This window comes from Tiliqua scincoides, chromosome 3 (genome assembly GCF_035046505.1).
Source record: "Tiliqua scincoides isolate rTilSci1 chromosome 3, rTilSci1.hap2, whole genome shotgun sequence".
NCBI lineage: Eukaryota > Metazoa > Chordata > Lepidosauria > Squamata > Scincidae > Tiliqua > Tiliqua scincoides.
This window is the reverse complement of record NC_089823.1, coordinates 193,701,339-193,728,907: the sequence shown is the minus strand read 5'-3', so window position 1 is coordinate 193,728,907 and position 27,569 is coordinate 193,701,339. Positions and strand designations below refer to the sequence as shown.

Sequence of the window (27,569 nt, the reverse complement as noted above, 5' to 3'; positions counted from 1 at the left end):
GATAGCAAGAAGATTGCTGGAAAATTAGGATGGTGGGAAAGGCTGCTGCTGGGTTTGGAGTGATATGATTGACTGCAAATTTTAGTCTGTATCCTATGCTTCATTGTAACAGAGAGGGATGTTGAGATCTTTTTTTCCCTTCTATGGGTGCATTTTGAAGCACAGTATGCCAGCTCTAGATGGTGTCGTGTTCCACTGACATTTGGGCCATGTCTATCATCTGGAGGGGCTTTAGGCTATGGAGGATGTAGCTCCTTCCCATCCCACCCATGACTCCCTGCACTGGGGTGCTCCTGCCAGTGGGAGGTATGCTGGTGGTGAATTTATGCCACCCTGAAATTGTGCAGGTGTCTGAAAGCTTTTCGCCAGCCCAAGAACATCCTGTATTGCTCAGCATGATTTCTTTAAAGTGTAGTATCGACCATCAGTTGTGTACTATGTTCTGCAATCGCATATGTAAACGGGGAGCTTCATAAGCCTTCCCCCCCCCAGTAGAGAACCACCTATAGAAACATGGTGGAGGAGAATTCAAAAACAGGGTGACCAGACGTCCTTTTTTCCAGGCCATGTCCTCTTTTTAGCCTCGTGTCCTGGAAAAGAACTTAAATATCCTCCTTTTCCCTATGAGAAGGCCCCTGCAGGACGCTCATAGCCTTCTTGTAATTAATAAATAATATATAATATAGTTTTAAATTTAATGATAAGTAATATAGTGTTTAAATTAACTACACAAAATTAATATATGAATGTTTTTAGCTTTTATTTTGTCATGTCCTACATTTTGGGATGCTTGGTCCTCTTGCAGTTATGACATATTCCGGATGCAGACAATGGGATGAGATACTCTGGCCTTTTCCTATCTCTATGTTGCTTCCTTTGCATTAGAAATTACCTTCGGAATTTCCCAGAGATATCCCAGAGATAGAAAAAGGCCAGAGTAACCCATCGCATTGCGTGAAAGCAGGTTCTCATTATAGGACTAAACAGCTGAGCCTAAGAATCAGGGCCCATAGAGAATGATAATGTTCTCGAGTGGTAATGATGTGGCCCATAGAGATGAGAATTTCCTAGATTGTCCAGCATCAGGAGTAGAAAGCGGATGCGGCTGTGAAAAGCAGCTGTGAGGCGGAAGTCGGCCTGCCCGGTCCCGTTTCCTTGGTGACCAGCAGCAACCCGGAAGTGCATCTTAGAGCGACCAGCTGTATAGCGGCCTCGGACAGCGGCGCGCGCTTCCGAGCGGGCCTTTCCCAAGAGGCTCTTCCGCGCCCGGAGGCGGAATGGCGGACCTGAACCGGCAGCTGCAGGAGTACCTGGCGCAGTCGAAGGCCGGCGGAGGTGCGGCGGCCCCGCCAGCGCCTCAGAGCCCTCCGCGGGACGAGGCGGAGCGGCCCGGCCCGGGCTTGGGGGCGTGGCTGGGCCGACTGAGCCCCTTCCCCGCGGCGGAGCGGTGGCCGTGGGCGGCTGGCGCGGAGCCGGAGCAGGAGCCGTGGCTGCCGGCCGGCCTGTCCCGTTGGCAGCGGCTGGCAGGGAGCGCGCTGTGCCTGCTGCTGGCCGCGCTGTGCTTCGGCCTCGCCGCACTCTACGGGACGCTGCTGCTGCTCCGCAAGTTCGCGCTACTCTGGTCGCTGGGCTCGGCCTTCGCGCTGGGCGCCGCTGGCTTCCTGCGGGGCCCGCGGCACCTCCTGGGCGAGCCCGACCGCCGCGGCCTGGCCCTGCTCTACCTAGGCTCGGTGGGCGCCACGCTCTACGCCGCACTGGCCCTCCGCAGCACCCTGCTCACCGCTCTGGCTGCCGCCGTCCAGCTGGCCGCCGGGGGAGCCTACCTGCTGTCCTCGCTGCCCGGCGGCGCTGCGGGGCTGCGCTATGCCGGCGGCTTCCTGGGTGGCTTCGTGCAGCGCCGGGTGGCCAAGACTCTACCGGTGTGAGAGGAGCCACTGGGCAGGAGAAGGTCCTTCTCTCCAGCATGGAGCCCCTGGACAGCTCCGTACCAGAGTTGAGGCACTGCAGCCACAGAAGGCGTCCTGTGCGGTGGCTCTTTTGGATTCCAGCACACCAAGGACTGGGGCCGCTGGACAGCCTCTGCTGCCTCTCTGTGATCCTTGGATGCCACCGGGGTGGAGAAAGGCACCAAGGCTGAGCAGCAACTCACATAGACAACTGACGCCATTAAAAATGAGCATGAAAGAACAGCCAGCCTCCAGTTTTTTGGGGGGAATAATCTTGGTTTCTCAAACTGCAAGCGACAGCCACACGTGACTGACTCTGCTCTATCATTATAACACTGCTCTGGTATAGCCTCTTGCCTTATTAAGCTGTTTCTGCGCAACGTTGCATATACGCAACAGATATAAAATGTGTATGCCTGTGGGCTGGACAGAAATGGATTAAAAGCCAGCATTATTATGTTTTGTTTCTGCAGAGAAGGCTTATCAAATTTCTGTTTGGGCGAATTCCAGCAAAAGGGCCCAATCCAACTTTCCAGCACCGGTGCAGCCGCAGTGCAGTTGCAAAGTAAGGGAACAAATGTTCCCATCTCTTGAGGAGGCTTTCATTACTGCCTCCCCACCACAGGATGTAGCACACACCCCACTGGCACAGCTACACTGACACTGGAAAATGGGATGTTATGTACCTGAAGACTTTTCCGTTCCAGGAATGACTTATGTTTGGCTAGTTGCTGAGAACAGTATGACTGAAGGGTTGCTAAAGTCTTTTTCAAGTCTGCGAATGCCAGGATGTGCCGTGTAAACACTGGGGTCTAATACTGCCATACTGGTTTATTGCACTATCATGACTTCCAGAGTCACTGCCGTGCATGTGAAAAGCCTGTGGCTGAGTAGATTATTCTTATGACTGTTATGGGAGGGAACTGGTAAGCAGATGGCTAAGGGCCCAATCCTATCCAGTTTTCCAGCTCTGGTGCAGCCACAATGCAGCCATGACGTAAGTCAACAAATGTTTCCATTTCTTGAGGAGGTCTTTGACTGTCCGACCACCATAGGATGCAGCATATGCCCCTTTGGCACAGCTGCACCAGTACTGGAAAATTGGATAGGATTTGACCCTAAATTCCTTCAGATCATGGAATTGTCCTTGTAGTTACTGTTACACAGATAGTGGGCCCTAGAATGAGCTATCACAGATCCTTGCAAAAGCAGTTTCCACTCCTTCACTCTGAGCCTTCCACCATGCTGCCCAAGGATAAGAGTGTGAGCAAGAGAAAGCACCCACCACCTCTTCCTGCTGGCCTGAGCTGTCGCCTGTGAGGCACACAGTGGGGATTGGGGAAGTGACAGTTGCAAGGAGCAGCTCCTCTACCTCTTCAAATTGCTTGCCCACTCTCTTGGCTTGCATGCCTCCTCCCTTTACCCTCAATTTTTTCTGCTGTGCTGCTCAGAAAGAGAAAGTGGGGAAGTATTAGAACATAAGAACAGCCCCACTGGATTAGGCCATGGGCCCATCTAGAAATTGACTGCCCCTCTTGTAAGGAGCTTGCTCACCCTTCCTTCTTGGCCAGTGGAGTAGAGGACCGAGAGCCCAATCCTGTCCAACTTTCCAGCTTTGGTGTAGCTACACTGCAGCCCCCATGGTAAGGAAACAAATGTTCCCATACCGTGAGAAGACCCCGGTGACTGCCCCCTGACCATAGGATACAGCGCACACTCCACTTGTACAATTGCACCAGCACTGAAAAATTGGATAGGATTGGGCCCTAAGTCCGTTCGTACTACTGTGCTGCCCAGTAGCTTTTCCTTGCAATATTGCTTCCATGTGGGTGCTCATCCTTTCTTCAGCACAGCTGGATGAGCCAAGTCATGATTGCAAAGAGTGGCTCTGCTTTCAGTTCTTTACCTGCTGTCTCTAGGAGGCTTGACCTACTAACTTACCCTCTCTGGTGGTGTGATCAGAAACATTGGGCTCAGCAAAACTTCCTAGAGTGAGCTAATGAGAGGAAACAATGGCTGCACTGCCCAGTAGAAGTGTGTGTTTAGGTGAGTGAGGATGAAAAGGTTGTTTGCATTCTCTCTCTTATCACTGCAGTTGTGGGGATAGTGTTCAACCCGCTTTGCCATCAAGAGGACAAGGAAGAGGCATTCTATGTGGGCCTAATTTGTTCTGCCATGCTGCCCAGAGAAAGTGAAAGAGTATGAGTGAGAGAAGGCTGCTTCTGCCTTTTCTACTTTGCATGCTAATTCTGGCAGGCTCCAGTTCCTTCCAGATTGCTGACTAGAGAAAGAGTGAATGTCTCTTTCTTGGCAGGGTCAGGAGCAGATATTACCACTCTTGCTTGCTTGTGTCCCATGCCAGGCTGGCATGGCATATCCTTACCATTGTGCATTTTAGATTGAGAGTGACTCTTTTTTGATCATCATTGTCCACTTTCAGGGGCAAATGATCAGCAACTCTCCTTTTCTGCCTGCTGTTTGAATGGGAGATGTTGGCTGTGTACTCCTCAAATACATGAGGCAGTTGCTCAGTGCTAGGGAACATGCTTTGCATGCAAAATGTCCCAGGTTCAATCTCTGGCTTCTTCAGGTATGGATGGTGTAAAGGTCTCTGCCTGATACTATGTGGACCTGCTGCCAGTCAGTGTAGACAGTATTGACTAGATCAGGGGTGTCCAAACTTTTTGGAAGGAGGGCCACATCATCTCTCTGACACTGTGTCAGGGGGCAAGGGGAAAAAAGAGAGTTAATTTACATTTCAGATTTGCATAAATTTACATAAATGAATACATTAGAGGTGGAACTTATGTAAATGAATGAAGGTCTTGCAATAACTCATAGCCTATAAAAGGCCTTGCACAAAGCAAGGCCGGCCTTTCCTTTGCTGCCACTACTACATCACAGACGTGAAACGGCAAGCAGTGGAGGGAGCCTTTGTCCCACAGCTCACACAGGAGGTCAAACAGTTGGCCATTACACTGAGAGCAGTTGTGTTGGACGAGCACAGGCTCCAGCAAGTCTCTGGAGGGCCAGAGCTCACTGGAAACTGGGGGCTCTCAGCGGGTCTGATTGGGGGTCCTCAAGGGCCACAAGTGGCCCCAGGGCTGGGGTTTGGGCACCCCTGGATGAGTGGTCTGAGGTTCAGAAGGAAACTCACCCACCCCAGAGGGATCTTCCAGGAGCTGCTGCATCTCCACAGCATCTGGTGGACCCTCCTAAGGGAGTGGGGCCTTGGCAGTTGTTCTGAACCACGTGTTGCTCTGAACATCACAGGCTTCTTGAATTTACTGTCGTTTTTCCATGTTAGTGTGTGTTGTGATGACAGCAGTGTCACTTAGGCTGCAATCCTATACACTTTCCTAGGAGTAAGCCTACTGAATACAGTGGAACTTTCTTCTAAGTACACGTGCTTAAGATTGTGCTGTTAAGACATATTTATCAGGGAACCTGATTTACAGCTGCTACTGTTGGGAACCATCACAAGTTGTTCCTGTGGCAGTTCTTTAGTAAATTTCTGGGAAACATTCACTGTACATGGGCTATTCATAAAGTAGTTCGAGGATACTTTCACTGCTGTGCAGCAGTGACATACATCCCTTAGAGCATCATTTCTCAAACAGGGTCGTGACGCACTGCTGGGTCACAACATGCAGTTTGAGAACTGCAGTGTGATGTGGCCAATCAAGCGGGTTGCATGCCAGTACAACCTGGAAGTGACTTCCAGGTCATTAATCATTTTATTCTGCAGCTTTCTGGCCTTGGCAGACCCTGGATCCACTGTGGATGATGCAGTGGATCACCAAAGTAAGAACCCCTGACTTAGAGGAAATATTGCTTGTGGGCCTCATTTGTCACTTAATGAAAGCAAGCTGTGGCAATAGTTCAGAATCAAAATGGTACTAAGTACTGTTAAATTATATAGCAATGCCTTTGTCCTAGTCTTTGAATGAGATTATTTGAGATAGTCTTATTCTTTACAAAGCACAATTAACATATTTAAAACTGGTATTTTTGTGCAGTCTTGGTACTCCAGAAGTGTTGTATTCTGTCCCTAAAAATGCAGTGGCAGTTGAAAACTCAGTATCTGAATTTTGCCACTTTAATTAACTTGTAAAGTGCCACATGCAGAGATGATGCTATGTAAATAAATAAATGTCTCCTGGGTCTCAGTGCCTGCAGGACTAATTTGATGTGATTTTCAGAAGTGAAACGGATTAAGGACCTTTTAAAAAAACAAAAAAACTATTCAGTGAAATCTGAGATTGCCCTACTTTGTTCAGTTCCATTGCATTAGCACACTGAGTGAAATGGATACTTACCTGCTGCAATCCCAATAAGCAGTAAGGTTGAATTACATTTCTATGCTTCTCCACTTTTAGGAACTCACCAATAGTATTTTAATATCTATAACTACTTGAGACTAGAAAAATCACTCCCCTCCCCATTGATTGATGTGTTTAAAGGGGCTTCCTCTCTGGAAGATGCTAAAACAAGCTGTAGCTTTCTGGCTTTGACAAGTTTCCTTTGCTATATGCAAGAGAAGCCAAGTACTGTATTTTTAAAAGAAAGACAATTTGTGGTTATCATATTGTTGTAATTATTAGAAAAGATAATTTTTAATGTTTCCGTAAAGAACTATTGATCCTTTAAATATTTATTCTTAAAGATATCGCTAATGTCTTTTCTTTACTAAGTTTCCAAACCAAAATCTCAGCAAAATATAGTTCTAGTGGCTTCATTAATTCACAAAGGTTTAGTAGCCAAGTAGGCAAATCTAGAAGCACCTAGGCTGTATTCTATGAACAGTTATAACAGTTAATCATATGATCCAATGGTTCAGGTATTATTCAATCATTTAAGTGGCCACTAAACTAGGATCTAAAATAATGGTTTGAAACTGGTTGCCCAAAACCATGGCTTGTTATTACATCTGAACCAGGAAACCATGGCTTGAACTCAGCAGTCAGAGGATGTTCTTTGGAATAGCATCTAAGGATTTTCAGCAAAGGCAGTTGCACAAATGGTGGTTTGGAGTCTAAACTACAGTTTGCATGAATCATGATTTGAAATTACATCTGAACCAACCCAGTGGTCTCTTTTTCAAGTAAATATGCACAGGATAGCATAAGAATGATGAGTGAAGCCAAACTGTCTCCAAGTCAGGTCAGAATGGTGGATGACAACACCTCAGCTGAGAACATTTTATTGCAAAATAAAAAGGTAAAACAGATACAATACTGTAATGGAGTGAAACTACTGAAATTTAAGGGAAGTATGGAAAAACTCTTAGATTGTCTAAGTATTCAGAACATACCTTTTCTTGGCAGTGGGTGCTGAATGTTTGTCTTGAGTACAAATAATAAAATTAATTTTACGCAGACTGGTTAAATTACTGTTTCAGAAATCAAAAATATCAAAGATTTTCTGAGGACATTTAAATCCAGGAGTCCATGAACATGAGTACTTTTAAAACAAAGGCTGCCTGTTGGTCATCTTCATCAGGGCCAGGCCTCAACCACTTTTCTGTAGTTCAGTAGAGTTTTTCCACTGCTTTCCTTGTGCTTACTGTCCAAAAAACTGCAGAACACTGGGGTGATTATCTTTATGAACTGAAATTGACCAGTGTCTACCAATCCTTAGGTAATATTATGTTGCTGATGATGTAATCTCAAGACCCTCTATGGATTGGGTCACACGCTAAGGGAATGTGTGGATGGAAGAAGTCTTCTGGTTGTTTAGACTTCTGAAGGGGAAGGAATCTGTTTAGATCAAACTACAGCAAGAGAGCAGTCCATCCATACTCTTCCTTGGTACATGTTTGATATTTAAAACGCTTCTCTATACAAATAAACCCAAGAGTGAGTGCAGTGGCTTAGTGTACACTAGATGGAATTTATCACATTAAAATTCTAGGAAATTCTAAATTTTTATCTAGTGAAATGTGAAAATGTGTATATACAAAATCACACACTCCATTCATGGTTAATTTTTGGACAAATTGCAATCTGTATTCATACAAAAACAACTTAACTTTTTCCTGACAACTGTACATATAGAAACAAGTTCTTCGGGACATGAACTGAAATCTGTGGAGATGCTCCATGTCTCACAACACTAAAAAAAACTTCAGCGTTTATCTTCAAAAATCAATGCAGGAAATATGGAAGTGATATGGGGTTAGGATGAAGAGGACAATGAAACAAAGCCAGTTGTGGTGGCATTACGAGCTGGCATTTAATCTTTCAAACGATCTTTCAAGGAACGAATGCACTTTCATTTATCTCCATTTAAGAGTCCAGATCTGTGGGATTGCAGAATTACTTTCACAATGATTCTGCAACTGGTGTATTTAAATACTGTCCTAGAATGACTGGTCTTGCCCAGTCATAACCTCTTCTATCGACCCCTTCCGCCACCTCTAGAAGATCCTCGCCTTGACTGGCTTGAGTTCATGTTACTTCCTCTACCCCAGTTACTTCCACTCCTCCCTCCTCTGGAAGGGTTACTGCCACCTGGAGGTCCTCCAAAGGTTTCTTCTCTGTGATATCCATCATGATGTTCTCCATCTAAAGAGCTGGATCTTCCAGACTTTGACATCCTCTGCGAAGGACCTGATTTTCCACGGCCTAGATTAAACACAGATAAAATATTAATGCTAGGTGTTTTTCTGAACCCACTGAGTATACAAAATCAACATGCAACATCTCTATTTTTCTTCACTCTCACTAGAGAAATACAATCCTTTCTCTTTACAGGTGTACCCTATTTATCCACGGATTTTTTAGCTGCAGATTTGTCTCAACGCGAATGGGGTGGGGGTACCGAAAGTCACACACACCTTTGCCTCCTTTGCCCTGTGCTGATCTGATTCCAGACAGCCCAAAAAACTGCAAAAAGGCTCCGCTTCGCCCAGGCAGGGAAATTGCCCTGGAGCCCTGGAAGAGGTTTCCCTTTTGAAGGAACAATAACACTCCTGGAGCCTCTGAGGCAGCAAAGAGGCTGAAGGAGGGGGGGGGGGCAGAAAACCTCTAGCCAGAACACATGCAGCGAGGTGGAGCGCTCTCTCTCTTTCACTCACTCTCACTCTCACTCTCACTCTCACTCTCACTCACACACACACACACACACACACACACACACACACACACACACACACACACACACACGGCAGGTTCGCTAGTAATAGAGGATTGCTTTAAAAAACCCAGGGAGTGTTTGCCAAATCCTCCCCCCCCCCCCCAGATGGTGCAGGCAATCACCAACACAAGCAAGCCAAGCATGAGATTTAGGCTACAATCCTCTCCACACTTTCCTGGGAGTAAGCCCCATTGACTACAATGGGACTTGCTTCTGAGTAGAAACGCATAGGACTGGACTCTTAAAAGTTCAGCATCCCACCTGTGAAAGGGGAAGGAGGGGGGAGATGGAGGGGAGGGGATTGATAACAGCTGCCTTAGATTCCTTCCAGCCCCAAGTGTCGGACTGCAGCGTATTTGCTTAACTCTATGGAATTTAGTACAACGAGTTTTTCGTTAATCGCGCTGAGTCAAGGAACTAACTCGGATAAATAGGCTCCACCTGTATATGCTAAATACTATCAGTGAATTTACTTATCTGTGAGGGGCAGAAATGCTACCTTCTCTCCATATCTGTGCCTCTGTTCTCATTATCTGCTATGCAGACACCTTCCAGAGGCAGGGAACCTTCAGAATGGTGCCTGTGACCAGCATGGATTCCTTTAAAATGGCCACTGGAAGCTTCCACCAGTCATTTTAAAGGAATCTGCACTGGTTGTGGGTGCCATTCTGAAGGTCCCTGCAGCCTCTGGAAAGTCTCTGAAGCATTCAGTGATATTTTGCTGTTTTCTGCTGTACTCTGCTGGCTCCCTGAGGGTCTGTGCTGAATTCTTATGATGGTACACCTTCCTCCCCAGGATACCCTTTGTACCTAACCCCAAAGATCCCATAGGATCAATGGTTTGTTATCTGCAAGTTTGCGATCTGCTAGAGTTTCCAGGAACCTAATCCTAGTGGATAATGAGAATTGACTATAATTGTCCAAGATAGATAAAAGGGCAACTTGATTCATAGTGCCTGTCCCACTGGCTAATAAAAACTTTGTAGAATCAATTATAGAAAAAAAAATGTTGTTAAAACTGTTTCCCTGTGTCCTTTAATGTGTTACTTAGTTTTTAACTGCAGTTTTGTAAGCGTAATGTGTGGCACAAAAGTGACCAATAAATTGATAAATTAATCCCAAGGTCTTGGAAGCTGAAGATGGACTATTCAAACCTAGTCACTTATAGTGAGCGGGGGGGGGGGGGCGGACACAGGCGATGCAGTTATTATTAAGGCTGAACTGTTTCTCCAGTGCAGTACTAATGATGATTGTTCCCTTTCTCTCTCCAAGATTTAGAGCTCAAGAAGTGAGGGGAAAAGAGAAAAGACTCTTGGGAATGTTCTTACCATTACAATGGTGACTAAGTGCAGGATTCCATTTTCTCTTTTGGAGTGAAAGCAAAAAGTAGTTGGCCAGCTCACCCTGCACAACTGGGGGACTGCAGTGGGACAAGTGGATTTACATCCTCAGGCGAAAAATACAGAAAACGTAACAGCAGGAGGCTAGCAAGGCTTGCCTCCTGTGCCTTTGCGGGAGGGAGGGGCGGCTAGTGAGACTGATTTTCTGTCTCTTTCTGAGAGTAAGCATGGACTCCCTTTGGTTCCAAAAATCTATGAAGTGTTTGCCGTTACTAGGGAGTTCTTGTAATGTGAAACACAAATGCAGATGCGGAGTAAACTGAAAGACAAAGTTAGCACTGTATTCCCAAACTTTCTGTTTTCAAATAAAGGCAGTAAAACTGTTAAACCAGGGGTGTCAAACATAAGGGAACCAGGGGCCAGATGTGGCCTGCAGAAGCTTTTCATCTGGCCCTCGAGCTCTTAGCTGCTTAGCAGTGCTGAGGTGTTACTGCTGGAAGGGCGGCCCACGTGATAATTGGGCTCTGCTATATCTTAAAATATGATCAAGATTTGCATATTTTCTGTCATTTGCAGCTAGTGTGTTCCTAAGTGACAAAAAACTGCTTATTTCTGGTTATGACCTATTTAATGACATAATTTCTTGCCTAATGACATCACTTCTGGCCCTCAGCAGGTGTCAGAAATGCTATTTGTCCCGCTATATGAAATGAGTTTGACACTCTTGTGTTAAAACTTTTCAAATGGATCTTTCCATTCAATTAATGTTCATTTCTACAAGCAGTTAACTAATTTTCAAGGAATGATGTCTTACCTTTTCCTCTCTCCTCTGGAGGCCCACCTTGAATGTCCATATCTCTACGATCAGAGGTTCCAGGTCCATCATGCCAAGGGCGTTTACGAGGTGGCAATGAGGCCATGTCCATTCCCTGGAGTGAGGAAGAACGATCTCGACTTGCTGGAGAGTGACCATCATGAGGAGGGTGATCCTGGCGGGGACCTGACCGTGAATTTTTTTTAAAAGTCACAAATATTAGGTTATACAAAAAATCTCCCCGTGGAACACCATTTGCTACCACTTTTCCTTAAGAAAACAAAAAAAGATATGCTTTGTAGTGTCTTCATTTCTCTCAGTTGAGAAGTCTCATTGCCTTCCTTAATTAAGTACATAAATCACTTCACATTTCTTATGGTGAAAGCAAGCAAATTCAATGAGGAGGAACAGAACTGTAATATAGATTTTTCCCCACTATTCCCACCTCATGAAATGAAAAGCACAGGTGGCTGCCTCCATCTGGATGAGATATCAAAGGAAACAGACTGTGCGTGCATTTCTTATATGGGGGGGGGGAAAAAACTGTCTATACAGTGCTCACTAGGCTTCTAGGTCTTGGAAGCAAAGTGTGGGCATGAGAAAACATTAAGATGAGAGTATGATCATCAAGAAGGATTCATGGGGGAGGTTTACGTAGGGAATGGAAACTACTTCTGTTTGAATAGGGAAAGAGATGTGTGTAAACATTGCTTATGCAGAGGGTTTACAAAGTCTCTGAAAGGTAGGATGAAATGGATTGGCAGTGATACAAGAGTCTAGAAAGCTTTGGAAGGGGTGTGGATCCTCTGAGGAATCTAATACAGACTCTAGTACCAGACCAAGGCATAAAAACATATTATTTTTCAGCTTGATATAAATAAATACAGTCGAAAAACAAGGGAGATACAGGCCATATGCTACTCTATTTATACAGAAATACATATTTTTAAATCTAGTAGTCAGAAAAATGCTAACTAAAATCTGGCAAAGTGCTTTCTCATTAGCTAAATTTAGAGATAAAGTGAAAGCAGGCAGAAAGCATGCTGATGGAGAATGCGCAGCCACTTTGGTTCATTAAATGACAGACAGTCTTGCGTAAATTAATGCATCTTCACCTGGTTCTCGATTTCCATCCATTCTGCCTCCTTCAAAATGAGGGAACTCATCTGGAGTGGGAAGCAGACCTTTTCGTCCCCCTACGTAATAAAATATATAAGGTTATAAGATACCGAAACAACTCATTTATACCTATAAGAATTTCAGTTGCGTTAACCACCCTCTCCAACTGGCCATGAACTATGCAACAATACTCCCTTACCTCTTGGAGTACCCCGCCCTCGTCCCCGACCACCATGATCTCTTCCTCTTGCATTGTCCTCGGATGAGTCAAAATTATCTTCTGGCGCAAAATCATCAGGCCCAGAAAAACTGTCCCTTCCTCTTGGTCCCCGGCTTTCATGTCTCGACGGTGTGCCTCGCCTGAAACTGCACCAAAGAAAAAAGAAAAGATACAAATATACCTACGTTATAAAGAATTTCATGCTGACAAATGCCACATTCAATTCAAAAATTAAACTTGAAAAAACCTTAAAATAGTGTCTGCAATTATTAGAATGGGGTGTATTGTAAGCATTAAGCACCAGAGTCAAAATAGCTTCAAAACATAAAACAAACTGAAAGTATCGGTATGAAAAAATCTACATTCTTATGGACTTAAACACTGTCACCTTTGCTGTCTTAGGATGGTTATTATTAGAACAAAAGTCACTGCAGTATCACCTACATACTGATGAAGGAGGGATAGGGTGGATCAATTCACATCAAACCATGATTAACAGTACAATCTTTTGCATGTCTATTCTTCTATTGTATTCAATGGAGCTTACTCCTCAGACAGTGTGTATAGGTTCCCAGTGTGCATCAGTGGTTCCCAAACAGCCTTGGCTCCCTGGGGAGCAGTGGAATCCAGATGGGAGCTATGGCATCCTAGCAAAAACCGGCTGCCTTATACAATGTTTAGAACTGTAGCCCTAATGGGGAGCCACGGCCAGTAGGTCAGGGGAACTGCTAGTCAAAAAAGTTTGGGAACCAATGGATTACATCATAAGAAAGTTTAACTAAGGCATGATGTATGACTTGAGAAACCATGATTTGCAACTGACTGACTAACCAGAATAAAAAACCATGATTTGAAGCGGTTTGCAAGCCATAGTTTATGCTAAGTATGATTGGTGTGAAGTCTGCATCGACAAGACATAATTATGGCCATAATTTGTTTGTTTCCAGAGACCACGGCCCCACTGAGATGGGAGTGAATTTATAAGCCAGAGGTGGCCAAATCGCAGCTTGTGAGCCACACATGGCTCTGACATATAATGTGCAGCTCGCGATAATATGTTGGCTGAGCTTTTTGCATCACAATATAAAAGGTATTACAACAGTAAAATTACAACAGAGAATTATGCAAATTACAAAAGAAAAAAACCACCGTCCTGCATTATAGAAGTCACTAGAGCTCTGTCCCTTCTAAAACCTTTTCATAATACTGCAAAATCAGAGAGAGACCCTGCATTCCCACTGGAAGTGCAATTGACTCAGTGGTAGTTCTGACTCCTGAACTTGTGCCATTGTATTCACATGCTTATGTTTGCTCAATACTTCTTCTTGAACTCTACCATCCCTTTTCATGTTTGGAGATTCTTACTGCTGCAGCTGAAAACCTGGAAGACAAGCTAAAACTATGTGGCTAACTTGGGAGCACAGAACAAGGTCTCTGGAAAGAAATGAAGGGCAGAAGGTGCGTGTTCTTAAATTACAGGTGCATACATGTGATCCCAATCCCTGGAGGACTGTGGAACAAGAGGTCCCATAATTCCTGTTATCAATATCAGACCCTATGACACAACAGAAAGGTAGGCTGCCACTTATTCTTCTCCGACTTAGAAACAAAACTTTCTAACCTAGTGTTCTGTCTTTGGTAAACTGACCTAGTGAAGCACCTAGCTTGAACATGAAAATAAGATGAGATTCCATAATGTTAAGTGTTTCAATCCGACACTCCTAATTGATTGGTTTTTGTGAACTCAGAAGGACTGCATAGCCTCAATCATCCTAACACATGAATAATATTTGCACATTTAGCAAATGTCATATTCTGAGTCTGGATGCTTACAGTTAAAAGCATGTACAGTTATCTTGGATAACTGACTAGCTCTGGATATTTACTATTCAGATGTGGTTAGGAGGATTTTTGTTCACTGTTTTTCCTACAAATATTACAGTACAAAGCCAACAAGGAGCATCAATTTCCATCTGTAAAAGGGTGTCTTCTATAAGCTATCAATTCTATGTAATTTAACACCCAAAGGTCATGTCTGCATCTTTTACATGCAGAGCACTGTAGTTTAAGTAGTCCAGAATGTGGTTGCCAGATAATCTGGGGTCAGCATATTAGTTCACATAGACTTCTGTATTAATCCATCTTCAGCAGTTGTCAGTTTGTGCCTAGGCCCAATTCAATGTCTTGTTTTTGACCTTTAAAGCCCTGATTTATCTGTGACACAGCACTTTTAAGAACCATTTCTTCACTATGAACCTGCCCAACCCAAGATTGACATTTAGAGGACATGCTCCATATTCCCCCATTTGTTGATGCAATGAGTGCAGGGGGTAGGACGTTTTCTGTCAGAGTGCTTAGTCTCTGGAATACTCTCTCAAGGAAGCCCCCTCACCTTGGCACCATCTTCAGCAGTTGTCAGGCGGGCAGCAAAGACTTATTTCAACTAGCCTTTGGTTCTTTTAATGAAGTGTTCTAATCTGCTATGCTGTGTGTCTCATTTTATCTTGCTCTTTTATATCTAGATTGTATTTGTGGACTTTTTTTAGACCCTCTGATGATCTTTTAAACAGAAAAGTGAAGTAAAAATGACTGGAACAAACAACGTACTATATAACCCATGTACAAGTTTGATCCAGAACACCTTCATCCCACACCAGATCAGCTCTGTGTTTCTTTTCTGGTTCAAAAGGCACAGGCTCATTTGGGCAACAAATCTTCAAAGTAGAGTCCTACAAGCCTGTTCTAAGCCATCAGGTCACTGTTCTCACATCACCAGATGACCATCCTCCTGAATGAGGTGGTGTGGGGTGGTCTTGCTATCACAGGACACCCTGTCTCCCATCTCATTAAATACAGAATGCAATCCTATTACAAGCAAAATTTAGATATTTTTATTTAGAATTTTAACATTTTTCACCATTACACTTTTTTTTTTTTTTTTTTACAGGAATCATAACAAGAGAATGCTTCAAAACTTGGGATTACAGTATTTTTGTTAAACAAAGCTCACTTCCTGGAAAACACAAACAACAGAAACAGAAAAGAGTTGAGAGACTTGTAGGATGAGTATAGCAGCAGTTGAAGAAAATGTTGTGCACAGACATAAATGCATTCTACAAGAACGAAAATGAGCCAAATAGATACAGTGAATACAGATTAGGACACTATCACTTAGTTGTATAGCCTTCTAATGTAAAATCAACCCTAGTAAGATTTTCCAATTATTTCTGACTGCATTTGTCAGTGAAAGGTATGACATTAAATCCAAACAGCCAGAAGTTTTGCTATCTTAAAATTTACGAGCTGTTTGGAGTGAAATGTTATCACAGTTTAGATTGACAGTCCCACTGACATGCACAACTGAAAGAGAAGCAGAACAGAAGAGAAAAGATAGCAATTCGTGGTCTTACACACAAACATACCCTCCATTAATGTTTAAACACAGTATTAATATTCAAACTGAATTGGTTGGAAATCGGGAACAATTCTTATACTCTTCAACATATGCTACTTTTATCTATGTCAGTGGTTCTCACAAAGTCTTTAAGCAAAACACAGTTATTCTTTGGCTTTTTTTTAATCCTAAAATTTCACCATTTTATATTTCAGTACTTTGGGCAGTTTCATGTCATTCCCCTTCCTTATGTAAAATTGGTTTGGGTTATTAAATTTCTTTCATACATTCCTAACAAAATGAAAAATATTTCAGAAAGTTAGATGTAATGCAGGTGAAAGAGAGAACTATAGAGATCTGAAGTAAGAAGAGTAAGAACAATCTCAAAAATAAGGAGAGATCTGAAACCAAGCTTTGGAAGAGAAAAAGATCTTACAAAGTCATCTATGTATTAAAATAATTCTGCAGTTAGAGCTTCATTTATGATACTGATAAGGATTCTTTCTAGCCTATATAAACATGTGAGGGTGGGTGGGTGGTCTGCATATGCAAATACAGCTTTGTTTTAAAGCTTGGCCCACAGCAGGTCTGACAGCTGAAAAGATGTTGCATGGTTCAATTTAAAGCTCAGTCTGTGTACGTGGCTCTCTTTACATGAACCCAAGGCTTATTTGAACAGTAGCCTTTGATTAATAGGACCCCTACAGATTAGTAATGGGTAAAGCTTGTTCCTTTAAAATTCATAAGGAATACAAGATGAGAAATACTATCTGAGAAATTAGATTATTTTTGCATTTGCACATTGAAATGACATCAAAGAATCTGAGCCAGAAAAAAGCACTAATCAGACAAAGTTAAAAAACATAATCTAAGAATGAAATAGATGGAGTCCTTCTCTGTATAATAATTATCAGCACTATTAACAAAGTAAGTGGCGCACTGTATGAATGTCCTGGGAGCCAAACAGGCCTAGGAAGAAGGTTCCTGCATACCAGCAGGGGACAAAGGCTGGGCATGTACACTTTCAGAACATTCACAGTAGAGAGATGTAATTGTGAGCCCTGAAGTGTAGAAGTTGAGATTTAGGCTCATAGGAAGCAAGTGGTCAGCCTGGAGCTTAGTCAAGGTGGGAAGAATTTATATTAGAGGACAGCAGCAGGTGTGTATCCTTTGAACCTAATCTCCACTCCACCCTAATCATTTAAAGAGCAGTTTAAAAGGACTGAGGGGGCAGTAAGCTCATGCATCCTTCCCTTTAACCACCCCCCAACTGCCATTTTGGAGGGTTATTAGCTAATACTCAAGCTGGATGCTTCCTGACTGAAGCAAAAGAACAGCAGCAGTAACCATCCATAATGCCAGTTGTCCTGATTCAAGTAATGGTATTTGTGCAGGGAAGCAGGCTTCTGAGCAAGGATCTCTTTAGGCAGACCAAGAATGGGCATAAATGACACACAACCAAATACATATCCAAGAACAAATGTTTTTTTTGCATTTCAATTTTATTAGTGAATAATTTGATGGACCTTTAAATCCAGAAAATTCCATGTGCAATAGGAGAGAATAGTTTCAGTTAATTCTCAATTAGTAAAAACAGAATTATTCTTACCTTTCATCTCGTCTTCCCCGGTAACGTGCATCCTCAGGATCACGAGGAAATCGCTCATCTGAAGGCCTCCGTCCATCCCAAGGTCCAGGAGGTCCACGGTTTGGACCCCGGCCATCTCCTTCACTGAATTCCCTGTGATCAGGAGGAAAAGGTGGGCCTGGACCACCTCTTCTCCATTTCTCTTCTTGGGGTGGACCCCCCCGTCCCTCAAATTCACGTAAGCGGTGGCTATACCGCTTGTCTGGATGGAAGTCTTCACGAAATTCATCTGGTCGATCAAAGTCATCATGGAAATCTGGATGAGGTCCCCGTCTATCCGGCATGCCTCTGTTCTCTCTACCATCACCCCATTCTTGGCCACCTCGGAAGGAGCCCCTCTCTGGGCCATGATCTGGTCCACCACTATTCTGATCATGCCTTCTTTCTGAAATAGGTCCCATATGATGGTTTGGTGGACCACGAGAATCACCTTTTGAAAAAGAAAATTTACAAGTGTTGAGTAACAATAACTTATTTAAAATAATTTCTCAACCCTCTGAAAACTTTGTTTTCCATGAAAAAGACAGAAGGTAAGCTATCTGTAGATCTGTCTGTTCCTAGACATATGAGACGGCACATGCATCTAAGACTATATGTTGTAAGATTTAAAATAATATAAAGTTCCCTCCTTCTGAAATTTCTATTATCCCTTTCTAACCAAAAAGAGAGACCTGAATGTGCACAGTAGTGTCAGCTGTGCCATGATGGAGAAATCCTTTGAAAGCACTGTACAGGGCAAAGTTCTTTGCAAATATGAAGGAAAATCTTTTGCATAACCTAGGGTCACATAAATCCATTAAAAATCAGATACATTGTTTGGAAGTGCTCCTGGACCTAGCACAGGTTGCTAGGTGCTAGAAGTACAGGTGCTAGAAGTACAGGTTGCAGCTATGGCTAGGAATCCTTTTCACCAGCTTTGCACTCATCTTGAAGACTGGAATCTTACTACCATCATTCATAAAGCTTTGATAACTTCCAGATTTTATTACAACTATGTGCCTCGTGAGAGACTGTCTCTGAAGATTACAGGTGGAGCCTGTTTATCCATGGATTTTTCATCCACAGATCTGGCTCAATGCAGGTTTCCCAGTCAGACTTGGCTCCACCTGAGCCCTCCAAAGGACTGGAGCTGTGCTTTGGTCCCGTCCGGAGGGCTTTTTGAAGCCAGCAGATGCAGCTTCAGAATTACCTAGAGGCAAAAAAAAAAAAAAGGCTACCATGGGCCTAATCAGAATGCCTAATATGGTGAAAAAACCTCTGCGAATCTTCTTTTGCCTCTCTGGGCCATTCTGAAGCCCACAGAGGCAGCAAGTGGATGCGTGCTGCCTCTGTGAGCTTCAGAAAGTCCTTCGGAGGGGACTGGAGTGCAGCTCCGGTCCTCTTCAGAGGGAGAAAGGGGCTGAAAATTGCAGATTTGACTATCCATGATTTTCAGTAGCGGCGAGGGGTCCGAGAAGAGAACCCCCACAGATATGGAGGCCCCACCTGTATTTGGAATATTAACTGATTCAGAGTGCAGCTGTCAGTCTACTTTTTAGAGACTGCTGTATTGAGCATACTATCCAGTGTTTAGTGCTTTACCAGTTAGTTTCTAGTCACAATTCAAGATGGTAGTATCAGCATTTCCAGTTTTGAGGAACTCCTTCTCCAGGGTTACACAACTGGGTTACACAAGTTTTCAGCAAGCTTTCAAGGTTACGCAACTCTCTGTTGCTCTGCAGAAGCTTCCCAACTATTACAGCGCAATCCTAACTTGTGCTGGAACAGGCAGGCCAACAGGCCTGCACTGTATCCAGTGCAAGTTTGGGGCCAAAAGCAGCACAGCCGGCACAACTCACCCATCCTTCAGGGCCTGCGGTGGCAAAGGGAGACTGGCACACATCTGTGCGCTGGCCTAACTCCCTTCAGAGTGACACAGAAATGCATTATATCACTTTTGTGACACTCCCTTGCACCAGCCCAACTCCCCCTTAGGATTGCGCCCTTAGTTTCACATATATTTGCTGCTGGTTTAATTTTTTTTTTTTATCAGCTACTGTACATGTTTAAAATTTATATGCTGCTTCCTATCTCCTTGTTTTGTCTTCTTTGGTTTTATTATTAGCCACTATGAATTATTTTTCAAAAAAGAAAAGTAGGATATGATTTTTTTTAAAGGAATAAATAAGAACAAAAATAAAAAACAGAAGGTTCATAAAGCAGCCAGGATGGGCCTATAATCCTTTCATTCCTCTGGACTTTAGGTGATCATAGGGATTTATATGCCGATTTAGTCCTTACTTCTATAAGAATTTTAACATGCTGCTGTCTCTTTTATAATTTGTTTTATAATTGTTGAACTTTGTCGTTTAGCAGCAACTGTTACCCTGCACATGCCCAATCTCATCTGATCTCGGAAGCTAAGCAGGGTCAGGCCTGGTTAGTACTTGGATGGGAGACCGCCTGGGAATACCAGGTGCTGTAGGCTTATACCATAGTCTTTTGAGACTGAAGGTTGCCAACCATTTGTTGCTTTTGATTGTCAAAATGGTTTTAAAGGTATTCATCAGGGTTTCCCAAATTGTGCCTTGAGATGTTTTAGGGCATCACAGCACACTCACAGGGGTGCTGTAGGATGCCCCTGGTGGTCCCTCCTACCTGTTCCTCTGGCCGCCACCATCTTGGATCTCACAAAATCACATGAGATTTGGGCACCGCCATTTTGGATCTTGCAAGATTTCTTGCGGTCCAAGATGGTAGTGCCAGGCTGAGCCGGGAAGAAGCTGTGGGGGCGTCGTGGGAACCATTGATATACACGTATGCTACTATTCTTAATGGTGGGAACCACTGATATACACATATGCTACTATTCTTAATGGTTTTGGATGACTTCAGTGAGCCAAAAGGCAGGATAACATTCAAAACAAAATAGTACATAGCTCTGTATTGTATATGGTGTTAAGTCTGTGGAATCCTATAGCACTGGACATTTTTTTTTGCAAGGTCTGTTTGGCAATTATATTAGCCTTATTTGAAATGAGTGATGTGTTCAGTTACCTTTACTGGGACCAGGTCCTTGACTGTGAGGGCCATGACGATTTGACCCTCCATGTTGTCCCAATCCTGGTATCAATGGTGGGGGACCTGGATTCTGTCCTTCCTGCAAGTTTAATGTAAAATAAAATAAGATAGGGAAATGGGATGTACCATGAAGCGCACTTCTGTATAATAGGCAGGAAACCAGACAGGACAGGATCAACTCCATCAACTTCAATGACTGGGCCAACTGACTGTAACAACCCATTCTAGAGGGGAGTTCCCGCCCAATTTGGGAGATAATTGCAGCTAATAGAACTAACAAACTACAGTCTAATAAAACAGGACAAGAAATAACCAATGAACCATTGCAAAGTCATTACACAGTAGGCCAGGAACAGGTATGTAAAACAAATTAAAAATCAAGGAACTATAGAAGAGGACTTACCATAAGCTACTTCAGTGGGATACCACATGACTACAACTTCAGCCCATCCCCAAGTGTATTCATACAAATGCTATTGCTTACAAAAAATGGAAAGGGATAGTAAGACCAACCTTTTTTTCCTCACTACTGGTAAGAGAGCAGACCATATAAGCAACATTCCAAAGCAGAATGACATCCCAGATTGGGGCACAGAACAGAGGGATCCTGGAGCCTTAACCTGCTGGTGCTATGTCATGTTGTTCCCATTCCAGCCTCCATCTAAGCATCACAATGCCAGCTGGCATCCAGGACAGTAACAACCCCCAACATTCTTTTCTTTACAGTCTTCTCTCTTTCTTTCCCCAAGTGCTATCAAAGCTGCAGAAGCCGGCACAGCCTAGTTGGCTAACTCTGAGGGCTGCCCCTCTCCCTCGCAAAGTACTCTACCTTCCTTTCCCTCAAAAAAATGCAGCTTGTGATCCTTTGCTGCTGTGAGCCTTGCAACTCAACAAGACATGCAGAAACAAGACAGGTAACCTTGGTCCGCCCTCACCAAAGACCCAAATCCTGCTATCTTTCCTTGTGGAATTGTGTGCAGTCAAACTGACTGCACGCCTAGTGTTTGCTACTTTTCTTCTCTCTCTGTGAGTACTGTGTGCGTGTTAGTGAAAGCTTTTTTCTGCATTTTGTTTTGTCGGTAGCCTGAGATTGGCCTGGGTCTCCTTTCCTAAACAAACTCCCTTAACTGATCCATCAAGTCTTCAGAACGAAGAGGATCTCACTTGCCTATTGTGATATCCTTTGAAAGCTTGGACCAACAGTTAAGAGCAGGGGTGTCAAACTCATTTCATACCGAGGGCCAAATGACATTCATGATGCTTGCTGAGGGCCAGAAGTGATATTGTTAGGCAGGAAGTGATGTAATTAAACAGGTCATAGCCAAAAGTAAGCACTTTTTCTCACTTAGGAATTCATTAACTGCAAATGACAGAAGAGAAAACATGCAAATCTTTATCATATTTCAAGATATGGGAGAGCCCAATTTTCATGGGGGCTGCCCTTTTAGCAGTAACACCTCAGCACTGCTCAACAGCTGAGAGGCTGAGGGTTGGATAAAAAGCTTCCGCGGGTCGCATCCAGCCCTGGGGTCTTATGTTTGACATCCCTGGTCTAGAGTATGTGTTTTGTGGGAGAGACTAGCTTCCCCACTGCAAGTGAGAGAAGTGCATTCACTGCCTGCTTCCTAGCTCCAGCTCCTTAGTTCACACCAGAGAGAGCCATTCCTAGCTGCAGCTTAGTGTAGCAATCTGAACTACCTAAACTCTCTTCACTCTCCCACAAACGTCCCAATTCTCCTTCTCTCCTCTTTCTCCTTGGTACCCCAACACCTTCCATTCCCTCTCCTAGATTCTTCTGGGAAACTCATCTAATCTCCCCATGACTCTTCTCTCCCCACATTTCACCCCTCTTTGTTCTGTCCCTTCTCCTTCTAAGCTGTCCCTCTCTCCTCCCTTCTTTTAGTCTCTCCTCCTTCTACCTGCTTTTCCCAGGGCTCCAATAAGTGCACTGGCTATAGCAGCACTTCTCAAATTGTGGGTCGGGACCCACTAGGTAGGTCACAAGCCAATTTCAGGTGAGTTACGTAGCATCTAGTTCAGCCGCTGCTGAAAATACAGGGTACGGAGCTTCTGGGCAGGGTGGGCTCCCAGTGGGAGAGAGGCATGGTGCTTTGCCCTGAATAGGTTAGAAGATGGGATGCCGGGAAGGATGGAGGTCTGTGTGGTTGGAGAAGGATCCAAGTCTGCCATCTGCTTCGACTTTGGAGCTGGAATGTTTGAATTCCGAGCTATACAAATAACAGCACAAGCGCGCTGTGTAATGAGGCTTTTGGCTGATCGCAGCTTAGGCACGAAGCCTAAACTGATGATGTCACTTCTGGCCATGACACATATGCACAAGTAGTGTTATTAGATTCACAGACAGTTCCTGCACCACTTCCTACAGGAGAGGGAATCTGAGATGGCTCCTTCCGTTTTGTTGTCATGATCCTTGTCCTGTCTTCAGAGTCTGACTATGAGAAAGGGTGGGCAGTTGAATCAGAACCACTAGCACCACACCTTGGTTCATATCTCAACCCCAGCCTGGAGCCTGAGCCCACGAGCCAAAAAACTTTTGAGCCACAGACATCAGAGCCCAAGAGTCCAGCATGGGAGACTCTGTGCATCCAGAGTACATCCAGTGTACTCTGAGCCAGAGTCACGGCCCTTAGAATGGTGTTTCTCAAACTGTGAGTTGGGACCCACTAGATGGGTCATGAACCAATTTCAGGTGGGTTCCCATTCATTTCAATATTTTATTTTTAATATATTAGACTTGAAGCTACTATGATATGTGACCGCACTTGGGGAAATGTTGCGAATCTGTACTTTTAACAGGTTACTATATACATGCTGTTAACAACAATAGTAAAGGGGACTTGCTCCTGGGTAAGTGTGGGAAGGATTGCAGCCTAGGATTGTTAAAAATTTTCCTGCTTGATGATGTCACTTCCAGGCATGACATCACTTCCAATAGGTCCTGACAGATTCTCATTCTAAAAAGTGAGTCCCAGCGCTAAAAGTTTGAGAACAGCTGCCCTAAAGGCATCAGTCTTCCCTAGAAACTCAGGTTCCCTATCTGGAGGAGCGCAATGGAGCAAGGGGAGAAAGAGTGCAAGATTCCAGGCCAGAGGGCTGCCCCTTTAAGATCACTCTACAGACCGAGTGATGGAGCCTAGAAGGAGTAATTTGGGCCTGGAGTACTTAAGACCTCATTACTTATCTGGCCCTTCTCTCAGTGATTCCCAAACTGTGGGTCGTGATGCACTAGTGGGTTGCAAGCCAGTTTAAAATTTTTTGGTGGATTGTGAAAAATTTGCAGTATTTCCAACTGAAACCACATAGAGGTAGGTGGGGCCCACATTGTCACTCCCATGACTCATAGCTAACTGCTGCTCTCGTTGCCACCCAAGTCTTTGCTTGGTTGTCTTCAGCCTGCTCCAGTTCTAGTTGCATAATGTTTTTGTTGCTGCAGCTGGCACAAGGCCCAGGACTCTCTGCCAGTTTCCAATCTCATTGACCATGATGTGAAGAGACCTGGAGCAGGCCGAAGACAGGAGGCAATGACAGTAGTAGCTGGCAGTGAGTCCCAGGACCAATGGTGTGTGCTATGTGGGCTGTGACAGAGACTGTTGTTTTAAAAATGGGATCATGGTGCTAAAAGGTTTGGGAAGCACTGCCTTATCTGAATAAGTTGCTTGTTCAGAGCTCTCCAGTGTTCTGGACAATTGTGCAACAATCTGCAACTGCCAAGATTCCCCTTTCTATATAACTTTGAAAAAGCAGATACTCATAAAAAGCAAACAGGTAATTTCTAGATAGAATCATAGAGTTGGAAAGTACCCATAAGGACACGTAGTTGAACCCCTTGCCTGTAGCAGGAAATCAGAAAATCTCCAGCAGCTGCCTGTTGAGCCTCTGCTTGAAGAGCTCCAGTGAGGGAGAATCCACCACCTCCCTTGCTAATTTGTTCCACTGCCAAGTCACCCTTACCATTCATATTTTATTCCTCATATCCAACCGGCATTTCTTCTCTTGCAGTTTGTAACTATTTGATCTAGTTCTACTAGATCTAGTTCTACTAGATCAAATGGAAACAATCTGCAAAAGGGGAGATTTCAGTGGTTTTGTAATTTTTCCAATCCCTCTTTTCTTTCTCCAGCACTGCAGAATGTGAACTGACAAATGAGTCATATGGATTTGGGATAATTAAATCATTACCTTTTAAAGATTCCCTCAAAATCCCAATGCTGACCTTTCAGAGGTATAGGTCCCTGGTGACCCTATCCTTTGTCTAGTAGCTGGGCCGCTAGAATGGCTACTCCAATACCTTGCAGGGGATGTGAATGTTTACAAAAGAGTGTTCACAAAAGCCCAGCCAACTCACACATAATCATATCACAATATGAGTACAACTACAGCCAGTGATGCAATGGTTTTTACTTCTTAATGTATTCCCCCATGGGAATCCTGCATGATAAGTAAATAAATAAAAAGTTATTGCTTCCATGCTGTATCATAATAACATCTTATTGGCATTCAGAACAATCAGTCTCATAGGTCAGTTTGGAGTTAAGCAAATCCACTTTTTGTTCCACAAGACAGTTGTGTTTTCATTTTCTGGTTAATTGGTCATAACTTTTGATAGAATACAGATATTCTAGTGCAGTTTGTTTCATTGAACTCTGCATTAAATTACCTTTCCAATGATATATAACATGATGGTAATATTCATACATACCAAGATTTTCACAATTTGGTCACTAGTGTCAAGCTCAACTTGTTGCCCCCCTAAAACTTGATGCCCGGTGCAACTGCTACCCCCTGTACCCCTACACCACTGCATACTGAAAATGTTGCTGCTTAAGTTATAAAGCATCAGCACACACTAAACCCCAATACTACAGGGGCCATCTCAACCCTTAAATCACATTGAGTGCAATCCCAAAACAGGGAAGCACAAAGGTCTCTCCCTCTAAAAGCAACTATTCATACTGTAACTGACACTGCTTTGGAAACACCCCAAGTTTCAAAAGTAGCTTAGACAGATGCACAAGCAGCTGCTGTGGAAAAGAAAAATCTCATAAGCCCAGCTTGGCATGTAAAACTCATTTCTAAATGCTGATCATTAAGTTCTTCTGAAAATTAATCAAGTATATAAATATATATATTTGTTGTGATCTTTGATGCATCCCAACTCTTTGTCTATCTCACTGCTTAAGATACCAGTGAAGTTCATTTTTCTAATTATTATAAAAATTACTATTAGAAAAACTATTATTAGAAAACAGAAATAGTTACTACTCATACCAGGCCACATTATGAGATAACTAAATACAGGTTCTGCATACCAACCTCCATCTAACTTCACTCACATTAGGGGTTATTAGCAATATCCACAATTTTATGAATTAAAATAATTATTTTCAAGGGTTTTTAAACAATTAAAAGCACTGTTCTGCCGCATCATCATTTATTAAAATCAATTTGTCATTATATATAAAAAAATATTTTTATCTGCCTAACAAGATACACAAATAAGAATATTCTTCCTAGACATACCTGGCTGAATGGGGCCCGAGGACCATCACCAAGCAAGGGAGTTTTCTGCTGCTGGAAAGGTGGAGGGCCTTGGGAAGGGTGTGGCCCCCGTGAAGGGTTCTGCTGTCCTGGAGGCCCTGGTGGACCCTGCATATTTCCTTGAGGTCCTACCATAGCGCCTTGTGGAGGTCCTTGCTGTCCCTGTGTGCCTGGTGGCCCACGCATGTCCTGTGGAGGTCCCATCATTGAACCCTGAGGTGGGGGACCTCTCATCTCTTGGGGGCCATGTCCCAGTAAACCATGAGGTCCTCTCATTTCTTGTGATGGATGACCCATCATCATCCCCTGTGGACCAGGTCCCTGATTCTCTCGAGGCCCTGGAGGTCCCTGCATGCCTCTTGGATTGAGTCCCATCAAGGGCCCTTGAGATACAGGACCCTGCATCCCTTGAGCTCCTTGAACTCCATGAGGTTGCATTCCTCTTGGGCCAGGCGGCCCCTGACCACCAGGTGGCCCCTGAGGACCTAAGTGACCTTGTGGCCCAGGCGGGCCTTGTTGACCTAAATGAGCTTGAGGGCCAGGTGGGCCTTGTGGGCCTAAGTGACCTTGAGGTCCAGAACTACCCTGAGGACCAGGTGGCCCTGGAGGTCCCATTGGCCCATGAGGGCCAGGATGTCTCTGCATTCCTTGATGTCCATGAATGTCTTGAGGTCTTGGCAATCCTTGAGGAGGCCCTTGTGGTCCAGCAAACCCCTGTGGGCCACCACCTCCTTGGTGTAGATGTGGACCTTGTGGCCCCATTTGTCCTTGAGGTCCTGGAGGTCTAAACTGTCCTTGAGGACCAGGTGGTCCCATCTGAGGCATATTCATTGGCATCTGTTGAGGTGGATGGCCCTGCTGAAAGCCTTGAGGCACCTGAGACATTGGACCTTGTCCTGGGAAATGCTGCGGTCCATGAACAGGTCCTCCTGGAGGTGGTTGCTGCTGACCTTGCTCTGCTTGCTTTTGTGCAAGCCTCTCAATCTTCAGTTGCTGCCAAGAACAAAACAAAAGGTTCACACATTCACACATTATGAGGAACTATTGATAGCCAAAGTCCACCCACTGACTCTCAGTACACATTCTGAATATTACACGTTGTTTCAAATGAGCCAAAATGAAGAAAAAGTTTAGGAAACAATGCAATTCTCTAACAGAAACATCTCTGCCATCATAATTTTACACTGGTCAGTTAGATGTTTGACAGGAGAAAGGAACCTTTCCTCAGATTTTCATGGCAGTGCTGATTCACTGTCATTACATTTACAGCTTGCTCCTCCTCTGTAGAGCACAGTGTAACATCCAGGCAGTGCCAACTTCAACAATAAAACT

General features: G+C 44.0%; 2 protein-coding genes and 1 pseudogene across 2 annotated transcripts in view; 2 read left to right on the top strand and 1 right to left on the bottom strand.

The window, feature by feature from the left end:
- Nucleotides 1-1,211: 1,211 nt before the first annotated feature.
- On the top strand, nt 1,212-7,876 carry SFT2D3 (SFT2 domain containing 3). The gene has a single exon (XM_066618880.1). The coding sequence runs from the start codon at nt 1,278-1,280 to the stop codon at nt 1,923-1,925; it is 648 nt and encodes a 215-aa protein (XP_066474977.1). The 5' UTR covers nt 1,212-1,277; the 3' UTR covers nt 1,926-7,876.
- Nucleotides 6,590-27,569, bottom strand: part of WDR33 (WD repeat domain 33) — a 79,070-nt gene continuing 58,090 nt past the window's right edge. Inside the window, exons 16-22 of the mRNA XM_066618879.1 lie at nt 26,220-27,230; nt 20,655-20,757; nt 17,580-18,048; nt 12,556-12,722; nt 12,353-12,433; nt 11,238-11,423; nt 6,590-8,572 (exon numbers count right to left, since the gene is read on the bottom strand). Coding sequence (XP_066474976.1) covers nt 8,343-8,572; nt 11,238-11,423; nt 12,353-12,433; nt 12,556-12,722; nt 17,580-18,048; nt 20,655-20,757; nt 26,220-27,230 — 2,247 coding nt within the window. The 3' untranslated portion in view covers nt 6,590-8,342. The remainder of the gene's footprint in view (nt 8,573-11,237; nt 11,424-12,352; nt 12,434-12,555; nt 12,723-17,579; nt 18,049-20,654; nt 20,758-26,219; nt 27,231-27,569) is intronic.
- Nucleotides 19,966-20,085, top strand: LOC136646898 (5S ribosomal RNA; annotated as a pseudogene).